Source organism: Pristis pectinata, chromosome 5, assembly GCF_009764475.1.
Source record: "Pristis pectinata isolate sPriPec2 chromosome 5, sPriPec2.1.pri, whole genome shotgun sequence".
NCBI classification, from domain to species: domain Eukaryota; kingdom Metazoa; phylum Chordata; class Chondrichthyes; order Rhinopristiformes; family Pristidae; genus Pristis; species Pristis pectinata.
The window spans coordinates 24,927,397-24,943,128 of NC_067409.1; the positions used below are offsets into that span (position 1 = coordinate 24,927,397).

Here is a 15,732-nt window from a genome sequence, read left to right on the forward strand (position 1 = left end):
AAGAATTGTTTCCAAGACCAGACTTGACGTTTGCAAAACCTGTGTAATCTAAATGTGGTTGCAAGTCTCATGAAAATCCAGGTATTTACATTGATTAATAGTTCTATGGAAAGCATGTGATCTTATTTTGATTATTTTTGTTAAATAGTTTACATGACCATTTTAATTCATCATCCATATTTCCATATTGTTACTGTTCCTGTTACTTTGGATCTTTTTTTTTCCTCCCTCACTGGTGTTTAATTTTTTCAGCCTGTGAAAACTGGTTAACCGTAAATTGTACTCCAAGGGAATGAGTTGGCACAGCATTTTCTCATCTTTGGATTTGAGCTTTGAATTCAGAAAGAAAGAAAGATTTCTGTTTTCTGTCACGTAAGGGACTTTGGCAGGTGTTTGCTTGGAGCCTGGCAATCTTAACACAGAATTTTACATAATTCAGCATAAATGGGCACTACATTTGAAGTTGTGATAAGGCCATAGGTTAATTCTTCTGGGGTATCTCCACTGTCATTCTGTTGGCCGGGACTGCACTTGGCTGGTTTCATTGTTACCTTTCCAGTTATACACTGACATTCTCCAGCAATGGCTTCTCTTCCTATGCCAACACCATTACCTTTGTTCTTTTTGAAGGACCCGAACTTGGCATTGTCCTATTTCACCTGCACATGTTGCTCCCCAATATTGCATGAAAACCCATGCCAGTTTCCATATGTTTCTCTACCCCTCCACTGCCTCTAAATTGTCGGACTGTTGTCCAGCATGCATTAGCAGATGAGCAGAAGCTTTCTCCAACAATGTGTTAGACTCCTCCATCACAATCCTTGGGTGGGTCTTGTCCCACCAGCAGGACAGGCACCCAGAGGTCTCAGCACAGCTGTATATAGATAAAAGTGAATACTCCTTGGATTCCTTAACATTGGTTCTAAAACCCATGAAGTCTACCAAACCAATGACCTCTACCACGAAGAAAGTCAGGGACGAAACACACATGGAAACATAATCACCTGCAGCATCTCCTCCAAGTCTGTCACTATACTGATTTGGAAATAATTTGCTGATCCTTTTCATTGCTGGATTTAAATTCCAGGACTCCCAACCAAAGAACACTAATGGAGTACCTTCAAATGAAGGTTCAAGGAGACAGCTCAGCATCACCTTCAAAAAAGGAAATTTTTGATGCATTAAATGCACAGATCCAAAAAATGAATATGAAAAATTTGGGAATACCTCAACCCAAATTCTGTTCCCTAGCTACCAACTCTCCAAGACCTGTAGTCTGAAATTGCAACTTTTTCAAATTTTGACCCAAAGTTGATTTACATTTCTATACCATCATTAAGATTGTATACTTCCAACCCTGTAGCATATATCACCATTCTCTGTCATACCTGGTCTCACGTCTCCCTACCTGTCTATGTAATGTCTTCCAGTCCTATATGTCTCCTCTGTTTTCAGCCTCTTGCTTATCCGTGGGTTTAATCACTTCTGCATTGGTGCTTTTGACAAAACCTTAAATTCTGGACTTCCATACCTATTTTCCATCTCGACCTCTCTCTCATAAAATATTCTATAAACCCTGCCTCTGTGACCAGCAAATTTTTGTTCATTTTCCCCAGTATACTTTGGTATAACTTTGAGTTTGATAATGCTCCAATGAAATGTCTTGAGACAATTTTGCTACATTAGATCCTGTGTAAAATGGAAGCAGTTGTTGCTGCTGTCAGTCATGACACTCAATACAACCGGACAAATGGTAGGAGCAGAGCAAAGATTTAATAAAATGGCACTGTTATCAGAGTTTTTGGGTATGAAGGAGGTCTGAAATATTTGCTTTATTTTTGTTGGAACAGAAAAGGTTAATGAAGGATTTAATATAACTCTTTTGGAATTATGACAGATTTTAATATGTTCCAAAAATGAAAGATCATTTCCTCTGGCTGGTGATTCAGTAATGAAAGGGAACAGAATCAGGATTAGCATTACAACAGGAACAAAAAGGACGTTAGGAACATAATCTTTTCACACAGGTTATTAGACCATGAATGCTTCAGCACAAGTGGCTTTTGATGCAGAACTATAGCATAATTTTAAAAATGAATTGGATAATTTCTTGAAAAGGAAGAATATATATAAAAATGTGGGAATAGCAAGGAAATGAGGTTTAGAGTAGAGAGCTCAATTAAAGAGTTAACAATGGCAAACACTCAAAAGGCTGAATGAACTTCTGTGCTATAATTTTTGATTCAAGTTTCGAATAAATGGATTAAAGTAATTACATAATTAAAATACTTTTCGGTTTGCTTAAAACAGGATAATTATCATATCCTGACCAAAATAAATGAATGTTTGTGCCATATCTCTTCCTGTCCCAGGTTTTACAGTTTGAATGTTCTCCAAATTTTCTAACTTTTATTTTTCCAGGTCAATGTTCATTCTCATGCAAGTAAATTCATCTTTGCATTTAGAATTGATAAATATTACTTGGAATATAGATTCATCGCCTCCCTACTGTGTCCATTCCTGGCTCTTGCTCCAACACCATCTCTGTCAAGCTCGTGTCTTTGACCTATTTGTTTCTTAGAGTTTTAACCGTCTCACCGATTCACGTCCATCATGCTGAGAATATTTCTGTTTTATAATGCTTTGCAGTTTCTCAGTGTACTTTTAAGACCTTTGAAGCTGGAAATGATTTTCATAATTATGCATCACTTGTAAAATACAATGTTTGTGCAGATGTTTGTGCTCTTTTAAGGAATGTGTCATATGGGAAGGGAAAAAAAAATTCTGATTTCTGAATGTTATTGAAGCCAAGTGTATCAGATTGTGTTTCCACGGTATATTGGTCAGCGTTAGTATAATATGTTCTCATGAGAACAGCCACTTCAATACGTGTCCACAATTTCATTCTGCAGAATGTCACAACAATGCTTAAATCTGTGGTGTTCCATTTTGTGACTCCTGTAGATTTACCTTTAAGCAGCAACAGCTTAGAAATAGTCGTCCAATCAGCAAACCTATAATAACAATAAAACAGATAAATATATATGAGGAAAGGAGGTAATTACAGAAATTGAAGGTCCGGATATTATTGCATATAACCTTTAATTTATTTCCAAGAAATAGTCGAAAAATGTATATCAGGTCTTGCACCAGATTCAACAGTTTGACCTGAAATAATGTTAAGGAAATTGAAATTATTTTTCTATTATTATAATGTGCTTGACCAGAAATTAGAAAAACAGATCTGACAATTAAAAGCAAATAGCAATATCAAGAAGCACTGTGACCTTTTGACTATCTGCTCATGTTTGTACTCTCCAAGCCTCAGTTGTAAAGGTGAGTGTCACCTTTATGTAGGATCAGCTAGTCAGTCAGTCTAGAATTGTGAAAGAACACACTTCTAATTAATTCTTTGCGATCCTTCTTTAGCCCAGCTCCGGCCCTTACGCTCAAAGTGGTCGACACTCTGTGTCTGTGGAAGTCCAGCTTCAGCGCCAGAGACAGGAAGAAAGGGAGAGCTTCCAGCAAGCTCAACGACAGTACAGCTCATTGCCAAGGTAAGATCACCAAAGCTAGGTGTTTTTTGCTAAGCCAGGGACTGCTCATTTAATTTTATACCTGAAGCCATAAAAAGTAATTGGCAGACAAGCCTACATACAAGGTATGCATATTAACACTGTTGAATAATGAATTTAACTTGCAGAACTAAAGCACTTTTCCTCATTGGCTTGAATGGTCTGTAAATCTGCAGTGGTTGGAAAAATTAAAATTCTAATCGTCAAAAAGGAGAAATTAAAGTTAACTAGCTGAAGGTCATTTCTTTGGCTTAATTTTGACAGAAACACAACTCAATTTAGTGGAATTGTTTTCTTTTTTTTTCAAAATAAATTGGCACAATTATATTGCTGCAGTTCTTGAATGGCAAAATCAAGAAAAACATTAGCAGGACAGGACAATGCAAGTGAATATGGAGACAGCTGTTTCCTAGTATATCTAAATTCACCCAACAGTGCACACAAGGATTGAAAAGTGTCAGGAAAAAAGGCAGCTATTCAGGGGCTTGCAGCCATATGTCTGTCGTCAGGCTGCTTTGTTGGCAGTAGTCTATGTAATGTTGATAATTCATCTACTTCAGTTTAAACAACTTCCAGTTGTTTTAATGGGTCAGACAGGTTATTGGGGAGCTATTTAGGACATTCTGTAAAAGAAAGATTTAAAATAATAATAAACTAAACAAAAGTGGGTTCATATGGAAGGTTATTAAACAAGGAAGTATACAGTGGAGCTCACTTATTGTGAACTCAAATATTTTGACATTTTAATTAAAAGAAAAGCCCCTGTATTTATTACAAACATTTATTACTTCAAAAAACTTGCATTTGTTTCATCACACTTACTTCATTGTTTGGATATGTATTCCTTCTATCATGTAACCTCTATGTCTATGAACTGGCCTGAAGCAATCCAAAGTCAATACATTTGAACCACTTAGTTGGGGAGTCTCACGTTCTATCAGTCTGGATTTAATTTAAACCAAGACCCAGAGAAAATGTAAATCACTGCACCCTTATTTTAAATTTATATTGTTTTTAGTCACTCTTAATTTCCTCAGCAGACCTTTCACCCATCTGCTAATTGATAGGGGAACATTTTACCTGATCTTGAATTTCTGCTGATGGAAGAAGCGATAAGAATGGCTGGCACAGTGCAGCTTCCAAGAGATGGGAATTCTGCTGAACATTTCTTCCTGACTGGGAGATGGAAAACAGAAGAATTGAGAGGGCATTTGTATATTTATGTACCTCAACACCCTATTATCCTCGACTTGAAACATTGACCATCCATTTCCCTCCACAGATGCTGCCTGACCCGCTGAGTTCCTCCAGCAGTTTGTTTTTTACTCCAGATTCCAGCATCTGCAGTCTCTTGTGTCTCCAACCTATTATCCCATCTGCTGCTAAAACTGCCCAGCAGCATTTCTGTACAATATCAAACTGTATATAGCATAACTGTTTCCATGGAATGGACTATGTCTTGATAGCCCAAGGAACTTAGTACACTGTAGTTACATTTGTTTTGTTAACAGATGGCAAATTGTTGGTTGTCTAATTCTGACATTACCACATCACCTACCTTCCAAAACAAATGCATGTGTCCTGTATAATTACATTTATCAATAATATATGCAAAATTATGAATGATTAATGTTGTCTTGGCTGTTGTTTAGCAGTATCCTATATGGCATTTAGCATTTTGTATGCTCCCCTCCAACAGGTGAGAAATAATCAGTTTTCTATTCTCTTATCTCTGCAGGCAAAGCAAAAAGAATTCCAGTTCCATGACTCAAGAAGCATGGGATAAAGGCTATACCCCTGGTGAAGGGTTTCAGAGTGCAAAGGACAATCCCAGGTATTCCAGTTATCAGGGTTCTCGGAATGGCTACCTTGGACATGGAGTCAATGCACGGGTCTTGATGGAGACACAGGAGCTGCTGCGCCAAGAGGAACAGCGGCAAAAGGATCAGTCGATTGCAAGCAAGCCCGTGGAAGGGCGTAATAATTACGACTCTTACAAACCCGATCCAGCCTACAGCCTTCCGAAAGGTCCTTACAGGCAAGATGTTCCTCCATCCCCTTCTCAGGTAGCCAGACTGTCCCGGTTACAAATGCAGGACAAAGGTCGGCCCTTCTATCCCTGACCCCAGAGTAAGAAGGTTGATGTACAAGGCAATAAGTCACTTTTTAAGTCACTTTCTTCTGAATATCAAAGGAGAAGAACTTCCAATCTCATGCAGGTTTTTGCAGCATTTTTCTATTCCAGTGCCTTCAGTAATTTGAGAAAAGACTTACTGGCCTTAACCTGCCTCCTTCTGTCTGTCACAGCCATCAGCTGATAACACAGAAAGACTTTCTTACAGTTTGACAATCAGGTGGAAGCTGAAGAAGTCTGTTGTCATGAGGATCTAATCATGTGATTCTTCTCCAGACATTATGACTGATTTTAGCTACTTAAGGCTGGATTTATTCTGCTGCCTTCCCAGTGCTCTTGTGTAAAACTGTATTGTAAGGGATCATGGTTATCCATTTTCCCCAAATGTATACAGCTTGGCATAAATTGATGCATTCAGGAATATCATTACGTTAGTCCCATGGGGACACTTTTAAATGTGAAATTCACTTCAACATCGACTAGAAAATTTCTGTATCCTTTCTCCACAATTTGAATATTTCCTAATCAGAGAATTGTTGTTTGTGTTTTTGGATGGAATATGTCACACTTCAAAAAAAAACAAATAAATTACAATGTACTTTTAGCCTACATAATAATTCAAATCTGACTGAGAAAGCCCTGTGGAAATTGTGGAGCTTGATAAATTGTAGACCATACCATACCACTGTTTATTGTAATCCATCTAGTTCATTGATGGAGAAGAGAATCACTGCCAATTTCATGATTCTTTCACATTTTGGGTTCGATTTACAGTCAGTAACCTACGCAGAGGGAGTGTTAGTCCAATTTGAAAGTCTTGCCTTGTTGTATGAGTGTCCTGGCCACTGCAAGCCCTGAGGCCAACAAGCAGAGCAGAGCAATGCATCTCATATCAGGCCATTGGGAAATGTGGGGCAAAATAAAGAAGGGAAACTCGACTGGTTTTCATGCAAGTCTGTAACACTGCAAATCTGTTAGGTCAAGTAGGAGACTGCTAATGCTTCCAGTTCTCATTATATCTTTTTATTGTACCAGATGTGAGTGACTATATAGTAAACAATGATGTCTGTGCAAGTTCAGGAAGAAAAAGGAAGAAACAATTTTGTTTTATATATAAAAAGACACACAAATAAGTGACTAATGTTTTATTATTGCTTTTAATGTGATACCCTAGTGTACATTTGGGAATTTGGAAAGCTTTCCTTTAAATAATTTCTTAAGTGCTTATTTGGAATACGGAGGTTGGAACAATTAAGTGCCTGCAGTTCCAGATGTGAGAAAGAATGAATTTAGGTCAGTTCTCACACACTAGCTGTATCGGGCACTGTGTGAACCTGGAAGACCATGCCTTTTTCTTTTTAGGACTTTTTTTTATTTCTGTTGAGCTGTTTTCAAAATATGAGAAAGCTCTTTGCAATTATCGATGTCCTGTTTGCTTGTTTGTTGCCTTTCTTTCAATTTTACTACGATGTTTTAAACGAAATGTAAGCACAGTGCAATCAGTTTTTAATGGCTCTTTTACACAGTGTATAAAGCAATGTAAGACAGCTTTCTTGTACATATCACTTTAGAATAAAAAGGCTGTTTCATCCTGTTTGCAATATAGTCTGTGATATTGCTGGTTCATTTTCGATGTCTGTAAAGAACAAGTTTCACAAGTGAGTAGGTAGCATTACTGGAGAAAGTGATTGAACTGCTTTTATAATAAAAAGGTTAACATCACAATGGTAATCACAAAGCAAAATCAAAAGTGCAGATGCTGGAAAGCTGAAATAAAAACTGAAAAAAGCTGGGAATACTCAGCAGGTTAAGCAGCAACTGTGAAGAGCAAAATAGTTTCATTGAAGGATACGGACCTAATGCAGGCAAATGGGATTAGTATAATTGGGGAAAGGATAGGCATGGACATAGTGGCCAAATGGCCCATTTCTGTGCTGTAAAACCCTGTGACTCCAGAGCAAATGTTTCAGCTGGATGACATTTCACTGGAACTGAGAAAAATTAGAAATTGAACTGAGGTTACAGAGAAGGTGGGGGGGTGGGGGGAAGTGGAGAAAAGAAACTGTCTGTGACAGGATGGAGACCAAGCGAGAGTGAATGTCAGCAAGAGGTGGTACTGCCACAGCTGAGAGAGGGTAGTGGAGGTTTATTAATCACAGCTGATCTATCTTGGGGGAGATATAAGTAGAGGGGAGCGGAGGGAGAGAAAAAATCTCATTCATCTCCCTCTATTTACATCTCTCCCTGATAGATCAGCAGCAATTGTCACGACTTTACCACCTTCTCTCAGCCAGCAGCACTACATTTTGTTGTCATTTAGTATTTCTTAGTTTCCAACCACAGAAATTCCTTTTGCTTTCTTCATCCCTCCTTTCCTGCAACATAAAACATGTTTGATTTCTGACTTTCCTTCTTCCAATGAGCCACCATTGATCTGACATGTTAACTTCTTTCTACACAGGTGCTGCCTGACCTGCTGAGTGTTTCTGGCATTTTGAGTTTTATTTCAAAATTACATCGGTGTTAAGTTATAGAATGTCATTCTTCAATCCGTGCTGGTATTGAGAAATAAACAGTTGCAACACTTTGAAACATCCATGAATACTGAAGATTGCCAGTAAATTTTGCAATCCAGTTGCACAACAACAGCACTGTTGTCATGTGGAATTAATTTAATTTCACTTCCGGTCTTTCAGCCAAAGAATAACACAGACTTGATGCTTTGCACGTAAAAGCTTGAGACTCCATATAAGAAAGACTGACATTGTCAACCATTCACAGTGCAAGGATCATATTGCCACACTTGAGTGCATAGAGAGATTCACAAGAGTCAAATGAAGTTTCATTGTGTGCATTTTGCTTGTATGCATTTCCTACCTACCGCATTCCTGGTGTCATTATACTGCTTGCTGATGTAATTGGAAACAGAGATCATTGTTTGTAAATTAAGGGTATGTTTGTTATTGGATTTTCTTGTAATTTTGTACTGTGTTTTACTCATTCATTTGGAGAGCAGAATGGCAGTTTATTAGCACCAAATACAAATGATGATAATTCCATTCATTAATTATGTTTAATGTACCATGGATGAAGTAAGACTGACCATTTAATGGAGCTTGACCAGTTTTCCTTGTGCCCAAAGAGCACCATTAATGTGGTTGCCTTCCAATTTTTCCCACCATGAAATCTGTGCAATATTCTTTAAGCTTGTGTGAGGGAAATTTTCTTCAATGATATCCAAATTTCATTGTTTTTAGAGTTGCATTCTCCATTTTATAAAAGTGTCCAGAATATTAGTGTCAATTTAGACACTTAGGACAAAGTTCATCTCTTTGATTCTAAATCAAAGCCTTAAAAAAAAATTATCATAATGTGCTTTTAAATGGAGACTTTGACATAAAAAGACATTCCAAGGTGCTTCACAGAAGTGTAAGAAAGTGATGCATGGAAAGCAATGGGCAAACTCCTGGTCAAAGATGTTGGCTTTGAGAAGAATCTCAAAGGAGGAAGAAGGTTGAGGTGTGAGAATCTGGGGAGGAATTACAAACTGCAAGGCCGAGGCAACTGGGAATGTCTGACTGTGATGAAAAAGAAAAGTGATGTTTGGCCCTTCAAGTCTGCTCTGCCATTCGATTATGGCTGATTTATTTTTCCCTCTCAACCCCATTCTTCTGCCACCTTCCCATAACCTTTGAAGCCCTTACTAATCAAGAACCTATCAACATCCACTTTAAATATACCCAATGACTTGGTCTCCACAGACGTCTGTAGCAATGAATTCCACAGATTCACCACCCTCTGGCGAAAGTCCTCATCTTTGTTCTAAAGGGCCGTCCTTCTATCATGAGGCTGTGCCCCCTGGTCTTAGAATCTCCCACTACTGGAGACATCCTCTCGACGTCCACTCGATCCAGGCCTTTCAATATTCTGTAGGTTTCAACGAGGTCCCCCCTCATCCTTCTAAACTCCAGCAAGTGCAGACCCAGAGCCATCAAATGCTCCTCATATGTTAACCCTTTCATTTCTGGCATCATTCTTGCAAACCTCCTCTCCAACGCCAGCACATCCTTCCTTAGATATGGGGCCAAAAACTGCTCACAATACTCCAAATGTGGTCTGACCAACGCCTCATAAAACCTCAGCATTGCATCCTAGCTTTTATATTCTAGTCCTCTCAAAGTTGCATTTGCCTTCCTTACTACCACCTCAACCTGCAAGTTAACCTTTAGGGAATCCTGCACTAGGACTCCCAAGTCCCTTTGCACGTCTGATTTCTGAATTGGCTCCCCATTTAGAAAACAGTCTACGCCTTTATTCCTTCTACCAAAATGCATGACTGTACACTTCCATCTGCCTCTTCTTTGCCCACTTTCCTAATCTGTCCCAGTCCTTCTGCAGACTCCCTGCTTCCTCAACACTACCTGCCCCTCCACCTATCTGTGTGTCATCCGCAAACTTGGCCACAAAGCCATCAATCCCGTCATCCAGATCATATGTTTAGGGCTTACATGTTTCTGTTTTACCAAATTGAAAACTACACTCAAAAGACCACCTGGAAAATTGATTTTTGTTTTCTATAGGTAAAACTCTGTACTGGCCATACATGTCCAGCATGCAGCACTTCAGTATTCATTCACTTGTCTCATAACTGTCACATGTGGCTTTCAAGTATCTCGTATTGACTACAGGCCAGGCCCAATTGATGAGTGATGTGATGGTTGTGAAAAAGGCTGGAAGAGTAGTAGTGCAGGGAAATGGAGAAAGGAAATATCTGTAACTGCATGAAAGGAAGTGAAGATTTTGTTGAAGAAACGACTGAGGTAAACCCTGATCTGGTCTGTGACTTATTATTGATTTTGATTTATAAGGGCTAAAGGCTGATACATCACAAGAACTTTTTTTTAAATCCAAAGTTTTGCCAAACACAAATAATGCAAAAAAAAACTTGTATTGAACTAAAAAAATTTAAAAATTCAAGCTTTAGTAATAATGCGTAAGAGATTGGAGTTAGGAACAACGAGTGGGGAAGAGGATATGGGGTGAAAGGAGGTAATCCAGATAAAGAAGGTGAGGCTGGAGCAATTTAATCATGAAGGCAAATACTTTAAATTTAAGACTTAAGAATGTTAGCATGCAGTGGGAATAGTGTCAGATGGGGTCCGAGCAGTAGATTACAGAAGGTGGAAGGTAAGGGGCTAGTGAGATGGAGTGTAGTAAACCCGTAACTTTCACAGGGCTAACGTTCCAGATGTAGCCGCCAAAACCACTCATAACATCCATTCCCCACTGACTTTGGGAGATAACTTTGTGGGTGGGATTAGCAGAGCTGAAAGAGACTTTTATTTGCTGGAAGCTTTGTCCTGAATCCTCTTAAGGAATAAGTCACATAGAACCAGGTGGAGACACTAACCCTTCTGTTCATGGGACATTTGATACTTTACTAGAAGCTTATGCCTGGGTGGGGAGGGGAGGTTCTTTTCACCAAGAATTTCATAAATAAAGGAGACCCCCACCCAACCCCTGGAATCATCTCCAGAAGGTCAAATACATTGAGTTACATCATTTAATAGAAGAGTTATAAATTATAAAATGGGGGAATATAAAGCATTTGTTCCTGGACAAATAGTCAACATTTGTGATGAACAAATTCATGAGTTGGTGATGCTTGTGATTGGCTTTAATGTTAACAACTTATTTATCACATAGAGCATTTAGCTAATTATATTTTCTTTATCCTGTTGAACAATTCTGATGCTCTACATATTCTTCTGGAGAATCACTGAGAGTTAAAAAAGTGCAGTTAGTTATGAAACAAGGAAGGGATGCTCTACTTCTGAGTGAGATTCTATGAATGAGCTTGAAATTGCACTTTGTAACATCCACTGTGATGCATGATCTGTGGGAGGTCATAAAGTCCTCCTGCTGCATAGGGTGAGCTATCCTATTGGATGATGTAAAGATAATCATGGTCATGGAAGGAAAATTTACATTGTTATTTGGTTGAAGATTTTTCCTACCAATTCCCACTGTTTTCAAAGGAAGAGTGTAGAGTTTTGAGGCGGAAGAAAATGAAGATCCTTGAAGTGACTGGAAATTAGCTTCTTATTATGAAGCATAGAATCTGGGGGCTAAAAATAGTTGGCTTATATGCTTTAAATTAATAGGGTTCATTGTCCACTTCTCCCACATTGTGATTCAAACCACATGAAAGTGGCGGAGATGAGCAGGGAAGGGATAACACATTGAAGCAGTAATGCTATCTGCTGATGCAGGGTCTTGAACCAAATTGTCTCTTTGCCTCCACAGATGCTGCCTAACTGCTGAGTTCCTCCAGCAGTTTGTTTTCTGCTCCAGATTCCAGCATCTGCAGTCTCTTGTGCCTCCATGCCATCAGCTCTGCTTTTGGATACCCTGCTATAGCAGTTGTTCCCTTGAGATTGAAGGGAAAGGGAAGTGTGTCATGCCTGCACACTGCGCTTACACTGCTTTTACTGAAAAATACATCAAATTAATGTGTATGAAATTCTTGTTGCCCTTCTAGTTATGTGATGCACTTAAATGCTGGCCAGCAGGGTCACATGTAGAATGCATTGTAGGGCAGTTAGTCATTTATCGTTCAAAATAGCTCAGTTTTGCTCTACTCATAGTCAGAGGAAGAAGACACTCAGTAAGGTGATATTTAAGAGAATTAAGAGATATACGGTTAGCGCTGAGGTAAAAATAATTTTATTGAATGACAGGCTGAACACGGGGCCAAATGGTCTACATTTTTGCTATGTTCTTAAAACCCGTATTCCCATTTCAATATTTAATGGAGCTAATTGGTGTTTATTGCTTTGGTTTGCCTCGGCTGTGGAACGTGTTCACCTCCAGCTGAGAGCAGACAGAATTTCAGTGAGTAAAGATCTCTCAATCAGACACCAAAAGACACTGCATCGGTTTTCCAACAAAGGTGATAACTGCCCAGCACATTCTGGCCAATAGTTGGAACCTAAGCTCTGTTCTCTGCAGTGCCAAAATACAGTGGAAAATTAGTTTCTCTCCATAGATTCCTGCACCTTTTGATCCACAGGTGAATTTTTTTTTCACGTGGAATCACTTATTTGGCTTGATAATGGTATCATGTCAAACAAGATCTTACACTTGAGGCAAAGTCATCAAACTGAAATCTTAACTCTGTCTTTCCCTCATCACAGATATTGCCTGACCTGAGAAGTATTTCTATTTTTTTTCCTGTTTTTACATCAAAGTTAGAGTCTTGGAGAAAGACGGTATGAAAACGCTGAGTCTACGTTGCATATAAAACCACCCATTTACAATAACCCTACATTAAATTCTTTCTCAATTCTACCCACATTCTCATCAACTCCCCCCAGATTTGGCCACACACCTACACACAAGTGGCAATTTACGGTTCTGATTAACTGACCAACCCACCCGGGAGAATGTGCAAAAACCTCTGTACCTCCCTCTGCAACTGGATCCTCGACTTCCTCATCGGAAGACCACAGTCAGTATGGATCGGTAGTAATGTCTCCTCCTCACTGACAAATCAACACAGGCGCATCTCAAGGATGGGTGCTTAGCCCACTGCTCTACTCTCTACACTCATGACTGTGGCTAAGCACAGTTCAAACGCCACTTGTAAATTCACAGATGACACCACGGTTGTTGGTAAAATCTCAGATGGCAACAAGGAGGCATACAGGAGTGAGATAGATCAGCTAGTTGAGTGGTGTTGCAACAACAACCTCACATTCAATGTTAGCAAGACCAAAGAATTGATTGTGGACTTCAGGAAGGAGAACACACACCAGTCCTCACTGAGGAGTCAGCAGTGGAAAGGGTGAGCAGCTTTAAGTTCCTGGGTGTCAACATCTCCAAGGATCTATCCTGGGCCCAACACATTGATGCAATCACAAACAAGGCACACTAGTGGCTCTACTTCATTAGGAGTTTGAGGAGATTTGGTATGTCACCAAAGACTCTTGCAAATTTCCACAAATGTACGGTGGAGAGCATTCTGACTGGTTGCATCACTGCCTGGTATGGAGGCTCCAATGTACAAGATTACAAGAGGCTGCAAAGGGTTGGAGACTCAGCCAGTTCCATCATGGGCATAACCCTCCCCACCATCGAGGACAACTTCAAGACCTCAAGAAGGCAACATTCATCATTTAGGACCCACACCATCTGGGACATGCCCTCTTCTCGTTACTACCATCGGGGAGGCGGTACAGGAGGCTGAAGACCCACACTCAAAGATTCAGGAGCAGCTTCTTCCCCTCCACCATCAGATTTCTGAACTGTCCATGAACCCATGAACACTACCTCATTGTTCCTTTTGTTTTTGCACTATTTATTTATTTTATAATTTATAGCCTTTTATGTCTTTGCACTGTACTGCTGCCTCAAAACAACAAATTTCATGTCATATAAGACAGTGATAATAAACCTGATTCTGATACAGACAAATATCTGAGGTCAGGATTGAACCCAGGTCTCTGGCACTGTGAGGCAATGGCTCTACCAGCTGCAGCACTGTTGCTGCCCTTCAAGAATATAGCTGATTGTTTTCATTGCATTCAATCCTCCTACTTCTGCCCACTCCACCTCTATATTTGCACCATGAAATCCTAACAAACTCTTACATGAGGCACTTAAGCTTCTTATGGCACAAATTGTTATTTACTGTATTAAGCTGTTCTATTGAAATTGGAAATCCTGCTTTATTTGTTTTATTTCCCCCGATCTCTCCCTTCCATCTATGACAATGCACTCATTCCATTCCCTCAAACATGAGGTGCATTTGGTTTGTGCTTCGGGTCTCATTTAGAGCCTTTGAATGCAGCTCACAAACTGGGTAAACCATAATCTTATCATGCAAGGCATGGTTACATACTTATGAATGTGTGATCTAGAAATCTTTGCTTTAATGCCATTGACAGTTTAGAATACATGTCCTTGATTTACGAATCAATTTTTCATACGCCGCGGTCTGTAAGGAGTTTGTACGTTCTCCCCGTGTGTCTGTGTGGGTTTCCTCTGGGTCCTCCGGTTTCCTCCCACATCCCAAAGACGTAAAGGTTAGGAGTTGTGGGCAAGCTGTGTTGGTGCCGGAAGAGTGGCGACACTTGTGGGCTGCCCCAGCACATTCTCAGTAACGCAAAAAGACACCTTTCACTGTGTGTTTCGACGTACATGTGACTAATAAATAAATATCTTATCTTATATCTGGCATTCTCACCCAGAGGAAAACATTGTAGTGAAATACCTGTAATGCATTTCACCTGCACTTTTTGATTTATGAAATTTTGCTTAATGAAACATTTTCCAGGAACAGAACCCATTTGTAAATCAAGGAATGGCGATATACCAACACTAGAAAATGTTGATCTTGGTTCAAAAGAAGCCAGATATGTGCAAGCAACCACTGAGGCTTCGTTCAATTCATTTAAACTGAACACTTTTTAAGAAACCTCTTTCCATCATTCATTCAAGGTGTATGAAGTCATGACTGGTTGAGATGATAGGAACCTCTCCCATCAGCAGATAGTTCAAGAATCATGGTATCAAATAATTACTGTTTTGGGCAAAAGACACATACTAGATGTAAGGGAAAACTGTTTTACATAGTATTGACCTGGAACTTACTGCCTGTGAAATTGGTAGGGAATTGGATGGGGGGAGTTGTGGAAGTAGAAACAATTGGGGCTCTCAGAAGGGAATTGGAAAGACACTTAGTGAAAATAATTTCCAGGGCTATGGTGAAAGGGCAGGGGAATACAATTGTATAGATTGCTGCACCAAGGCCGAATGTAATTTTATTTCCTAATGTTTTGAATTTAAGTCAAGTCTTAATAGCTTTTTCCATGTACAGTTCCAATTTGAGCAATGATTACTTCCCGACTTGCATTGTTTTAGCTCAAAACTTCTGCACTCTTCGAATATGTTTCTCACTTACAATATTAACAAATGGTTGGGAAAAATACCACACTGTTAAAATTCTGTTTTAAGTTCCAA

The 15,732-nt window shown here is 39.3% G+C and overlaps 1 protein-coding gene across 11 annotated transcripts in view; it reads left to right on the forward strand.

Annotated features, from left to right (window-relative positions):
* The window catches only part of pard3aa (par-3 family cell polarity regulator alpha, a), a 655,359-nt gene extending 648,078 nt beyond the window's left edge, over positions 1–7,281 (forward strand). For all 11 annotated transcript variants that reach the window (XM_052015672.1, XM_052015675.1, XM_052015670.1 and 8 more), the window contains 2 exons: positions 3,430–3,557; positions 5,314–7,281. In XM_052015672.1, the coding sequence (XP_051871632.1) occupies positions 3,430–3,557; positions 5,314–5,698 (513 nt within the window). In that variant the 3' untranslated portion in view covers positions 5,699–7,281. The remainder of the gene's footprint in view (positions 1–3,429; positions 3,558–5,313) is intronic.
* Positions 7,282–15,732: the final 8,451 nt, after the last annotated feature.